This window comes from Cupressus sempervirens, chromosome 3, assembly GCF_028749045.1.
Source record: "Cupressus sempervirens isolate cs-2001-9-10 chromosome 3, ASM2874904v1, whole genome shotgun sequence".
Lineage (NCBI taxonomy): Eukaryota > Viridiplantae > Streptophyta > Pinopsida > Cupressales > Cupressaceae > Cupressus > Cupressus sempervirens.
In genome coordinates, this window is record NC_143120.1 from 283,838,460 (window position 1) to 283,844,372 (window position 5,913).

Sequence of the window (5,913 nt, forward strand, 5' to 3'; positions counted from 1 at the left end):
CAACGGCAAATAAGCCCTACAAAACCGACCCCGTTTCATGTTTTCAAGAGCTTATAACATGATAGACCCGATGCATGGGGATGAACATTATGGCTCCCCTCTGCAAATGTCATCATCATATTTGTAGTTTGATTTCTATGCTCCTGATTTGCACTTGGTATGTGATATCTGTCTATAAAGAGTCATTACTTGAGCTCTATTTATTTTGTCGGGCTCAGGCATACCATTAAACCTTTTATGTAAAGCTCGATGTGTGACCCAAACCACCGGCTGTAGTAAGAGAAAATCTCGACATGAAAGAATGAGAAGCCAACTCTGCAAATCGCTTTTTGATAGGTTTTCATAAAGGCTAAGGGATATTGTCTAGATTATGGCAATGATATTATCATTTGCTAGACACCTTATGGCTTCGAGTTAATTGATGGAACTATTTCATTTTGACCATGGATCAGAGCATGTGAAGAAAACAGAGAAATTCTCTATATTTCTGCCAAAAGTTATTGAGTACTGGGGGAATTATCAATTGCTCGTCCTGTCTCATAGACTTGGCCCAACTTCTATGTTTTTTCATTAGATGCTAGAAGTGTATTCTGGTGGATGTATCACACTTCCTTTACTATCGACATTTAGTCAAACCTTTGATATGTACTGTTGGTGCTCCAATTTTCTTCACTTTCCCGTTGGCAGGGGATGAGGCTGGGTTTATTTCCTTGTGGTTGAATTATTCATCATAGACAAGAATTCAGCTTCAATGTTGATACACAACATCACGGTGCGGATTTGGCCATCTTTTGTGTTTCTAAAGCTCGGTCATGGAATCTTTGAATTGACAAATCCTGAATCTGAAACAATGAATCTGCGTTCCGAAATTCCATCCTGCACTTTTCTTTTGGAACACTAACCTGGAACAAGGGTGTTTCCGGACCAAACTCCGAATTACTAAAAGCTGAGGTTCTAACCATAGCTTCACACATTCTGAGCACAATCCTCTGAATTCATATGTCCTATCATATCGAACCACTGATTTTGCTGGGAATGCGGGGTGAACTTTCAAAACTGTTGAACCACCAAAACTATTGAACCACTTCGAATTGCTTTGAACCTTAGTTCAAAGAGGTTTATAACCATAAATTGAAATTTTTAAAACTGTGTCCATATTAGATACCAACAAAGATAAAAGGAAACAAATGTGTTTCACATGTGAAATTTGAATATGACTTGGCCAGATCTAAAAGTAACATCAACCTTTACTTTTAAAACATAGAAAATAAACATGCATTGATTTGAATAAATGTCTGTCCATTATGTCAATCATTTGTTTATATTAAATTTAAATAATTAATTAGAAAACAAATAGAGAGATATCCCCGTGAACAAATTGCAAACAGATATGCTTATATTCCAGCTAGTTACAGAAATAAGGTTAGTTCACTCATAAAAAATTGAACTATGATTCATGAATCTATAATTAAATGTTCAAAATATTTACACCTTCTAAAAGTTGTCTTTATTTCGAGCATAGAATCTAATCTGGTCCAAAATATCTGATAGTAAGGTTTGTCCTATTCAAAACTACAAAATTAAAATCATAACAATTTAGCATTTATTTACAGCTCTTTGTGGTTTTGCATCTCATTCAAAAAAATATTTTTAGTAAGCATTGAATTAAGAAAAATGGAATTGATTCTCATATGATAAGGCTACCATGATTCAAATATAGTAGAAACAAGGTAAACAAAAAAAAGTGCCTCTAAAGTGAAAGCACAAAAAAGATGAAAACAGCTCAAAATATAATTGCCTGAAGTGAAATAAAGTAATTATAAAATTCAGAAAATCAAATAAAGTGATCATAAAATTCAGAAAATGAGTAATTAAGTAAATTAGATTTACATACTAGGAAACAATATTAAGATGTTAAAATTTGGATAGCAAAAACTTTCCTATTTGCATATAAATAACTATCTTCATATCACCAACTGCTAAGTTTTCTTTAAGGATGCATTTTATAGCTCCAAGCGACCTTGTAACATTGTATGCATTATCATAGAGCTGAATTAGCTAGAGGCAATGATAGGAACCCTAATAATAGCTGAATAAGCCATACATTCCAAATGTATTTTTCAAGAAGAAAGAAAATGTGTTATTTGGGTACCAATACTTATTTTAAGACCTAAAGAGTAGTAATAAAAGCATTCATCTCTACTCTCTATCTCTTATCATACTAAGTAATGATGTAAACGTTTGATTTTTTCAAGCCATTATTCATCTGTGCATTTTAGAACTATAATTATGAGCTTTGCCAATTGATTTTTAGAAACCATGTCTTACCCTAAGCAAAGCCTTCAAGAAATATATCACAACAAATAAAATCGTTTTTATCATATTAAAAGTAGAGAAACAACCTAACAAGAAAACTCAAGTGTACACAATCATTTTTTTCACCCAAAGTATCTCCAACTTAGGTCCTTGTAGAGCATCAATGTAGTGATCCACAGGCAAAGATTCTATCTCACAATCTCCCTGGAAAACATCACCATGTCTCCTTCTATGGGCTTGCCATGAAGACAAGAGAGCTGGTGTTCAATCTTTCCAGATCTTGTTTAAAATAGGCAAAGCTATTGGCTTTTGTTTTTTAATTGAAGTTATGTCTGTCAACTGAGAAGTTTGGAATGGTTCCCTTTTCCATTGCTTCAGCATATGCATTTTCTATTGTTATGGGTTGTGAATATGCCTTTACTTGTTTTTGGGGTTTTATTTTAGCAAAGTTTAATGATACATTTGAAGGGTTCTATAGTTTTGACATCTTTGCATTCTCTTCAGCTTCCTGAGTATGAAAGAGACCTTCTTAGCTTGCTCAATCTAAAATTTGGTAGGTGAAGAGGGCATGGTAATGGAAATTACATGAGATGTAAGAGGACTCCCTGATCCAACAAAAGACCTTAGTTAATGAGGACAATAATTAGATTTATTCTTGGTTGGAATAGTTGCTTGAGCATTGAAAGTTCTCTAGACATAAAGGCAGTATGTTAATACACATCACTATGTGAATAAGTTGTTAGACATTTTAAACTTAAAAGTTAAAAGATATATTTACAAGACTTCTTTACCATAGGACTTTGTTCAAGTGAAGATATTGAGGTTGACTTGGGGGTGGCTTGACATTGGTTTTCAATATCACCATCATATATGTCAAATGACAAGACTTTCTTCAGTTGATATACCTTGCAATAATCATGGAGGATTTTCTGTGAAAGCCACTTTTGCTGAAGTGCCAAATGCGAACCACTCACTGTTCATGCATATTCTGAAATCTGGAAAATTCAAGTTGTGTCACCTCAAACTATACCTATTCATATAGAAACAATTCCACAAGTTATTTGCAATCAAAATCCAAAACAAGTACTTAAGGAACAAAAAAAATCAATAATTTAAATACTGGAAAAGTAATGGGAAGAATGTATGTGACATAAAACTTCTGATTTTCACAATCACATCCATAACTCTTGAAATTTCATTTATGTTCAACAATTTATTAGAATAAAAACTTACAAAAAAGATCTTATATTAACATTTTCTATGCCCTGTAACTCCATATTAGTAGTATTACAACTGAAGCACACGAAAGATGAACATGATAAAGAAAGATTTAAAATATTTTAAAGTTTCTATATATATATAACATAATATATAAAATTTTAAAAAATACAACAATTAATATTCAAAATTCAAAATATATATTTAAAAATACAGATATCAAAATTTATGTTTGAATTGAACAATAAAATACAAACCAGCTTGATCAAACTATGTGGAATACTTGTGGCGTAGGTGCGAAGTACTTAGATGAGGTGGATGTCACTTATTCAATGTTTTATTCTTACATGAAAATAATATCTATTGGCATGATGACTGATAAAATAAATTCTATTAAAAAAAGTATACAATATTTTATGGAAGAATTCACATGACTCTTAAGATATTAAAAAGAATTTTTTTCTCGAACAATTTATTGCTATGCTAGAATTGCCCAAATTTGCACAAATGGTATGGGCTTGAGCCTTGGACCTTGGGGGTACAAGTGCGAGTAATATGTTAAAGAGACATTGTCCTTAATCCATAGAAAATGGATACAGAGAAACACACAATTATTCTGCTGACCTGTGGTTATTATTGCTTGACACGTATACACAGGTGCACAAACACACACATACACAACCCTATTCGACTGCATACATGCTTCCACTTGAAGCGGTGGTAGAATTAGAGCTGGGAGCTGCACCATTGCCGCAGAAAATAATTTTATAATTGCTGCCTCCGGGGCAAGTAAAAGTGCTGGTTGGATCATCCTTTGCATAGCTGTACGCCAATGGGCATTCTCTCTTGAAAAACTGAGAGTAGCGTGTAGGAGGGCAGTTATCAAGGAAGGATCCAGTGCAGCAATACGCCGGCGTGTTGAAAGCAGCACACGCACTTCTGCAGCCATCCACCACCTTCAGCTCTTTCGGGCACTTTGAATTAATGTCGCTGTTGCAGGCGATTCTCTTGCAGTTTCCATTCGATAGAACGACGGTCATGCGGAGGTTGAAACCGTCGACGAGAGAGATGTCGTAAAAGTCCAAGTTTTGGTACTGATTCAGAGCGTACTCGAACAGAGTGGAGGGAACGCCTCCCGATCCCTGGCAGTTAAGTAAACCGCCACAGTCACCGGTGTTGCATCTTCCTCGACCGCTGCCGTCAAAAGAGCAGCCGGTGCGGCCCCAAAATCTTCCCTTTGCACCGCCGGGCACATTCACACGCCATGACTGACCCTTCCTCAGCTCTTTCCCTCCTCCGAATGGAGTCCCTGCCGCCCACACTGTGTAAGGACACTGGTTCTCTATGTCGAAGCTCACACCTTCTACTCCAACTCCTGCACAAGAAATTAATAAAAACGTGTTTCTAAGTGGATCCTAGTGAAATTGAACGGTTTGAAAAGAAATTAATATTTTCCTTAGTAATGTGGGCAATTGTTATTTCTAGCTTTCATGGTGGGAATACTTCGAAATCAAGGTTTCTGATACATCTATGAATTGGACAAATAACAGTCTATACTCTCTTAACATCTTGACTATATATAGTTGACAGGGGGCGATCTCAGATATGATGCTAAAATTTCACGCAATTATGTCCTTAAACTCTCTAATATTCTTGATCGAACTTATTCCTATTATCTTTGATGCTGCTACAAAATTGTACTTTTAAGCTCTCCGATAAGAAGTATTGACACAATTGGATTCATAGATAACAATTCAATTTTTAGACCGAGCTGCATACCTGCGTAGAAGGATACCGCTATTGTTGTCAGCAAAACCCACATTATTGACCGACCCATTTTCGACTTCAATCTGGTGTGATATAGAAAATATGGGTGATGTCGATGAAATGTGAAGACGGGAAGGGAAGTATATATAAAAATTTGTGATGGTTGGGAAGAGAAACAGGGAAGTGTGCGCCGCCTGGAAAAGTCACAGTGAGGCGGCTCCCATTGGGTTTCACTCCTTTCTATCCATCCGAACATCACAACGCACGTTTTTCACCTTTTCAAGTTCAATTCTTAGTAATAAAAAGTTTTGGAATGGACACCATGATGTCGTCGGAGAACACTACCTGTATGGATTTTTTTTTTTTTGGGCTCCTTGTCGTGTATTGAACGGAGACTTCCATCATTTCATATAAAAAAAGCAGGAAAGCTACAGGCACGTTGAGCTTTTATGCTGTCGTATAATTGCCGGCGTGCACGTCACTATCTTTTGAAACCATCGATTGGTATATGACCTTCAACTATGCGACGACCGGACGTGGCTTCATCTAATTCGTGGGCAACGACAACATAAGAGCATCTATGTAAATTTATGAGGTGGAACGTGCATTAAT

The 5,913-nt window shown here is 35.8% G+C and overlaps 1 protein-coding gene across 1 annotated transcript; it reads right to left on the bottom strand.

Moving 5' to 3' along the window:
- Window positions 1-3,977: 3,977 nt before the first annotated feature.
- LOC149566055 (pathogenesis-related thaumatin-like protein 3.4) lies at window positions 3,978-5,468 on the bottom strand. Its single transcript, XM_089819492.1, has 2 exons — window positions 5,314-5,468; window positions 3,978-4,909 (listed from the first exon to the last, which is right to left on the bottom strand). Exons 1-2 carry the CDS (start codon window positions 5,369-5,371, stop codon window positions 4,218-4,220), a joined length of 750 nt encoding a protein of 249 aa, XP_089675618.1. The 5' UTR covers window positions 5,372-5,468; the 3' UTR covers window positions 3,978-4,217.
- Window positions 5,469-5,913: the final 445 nt, after the last annotated feature.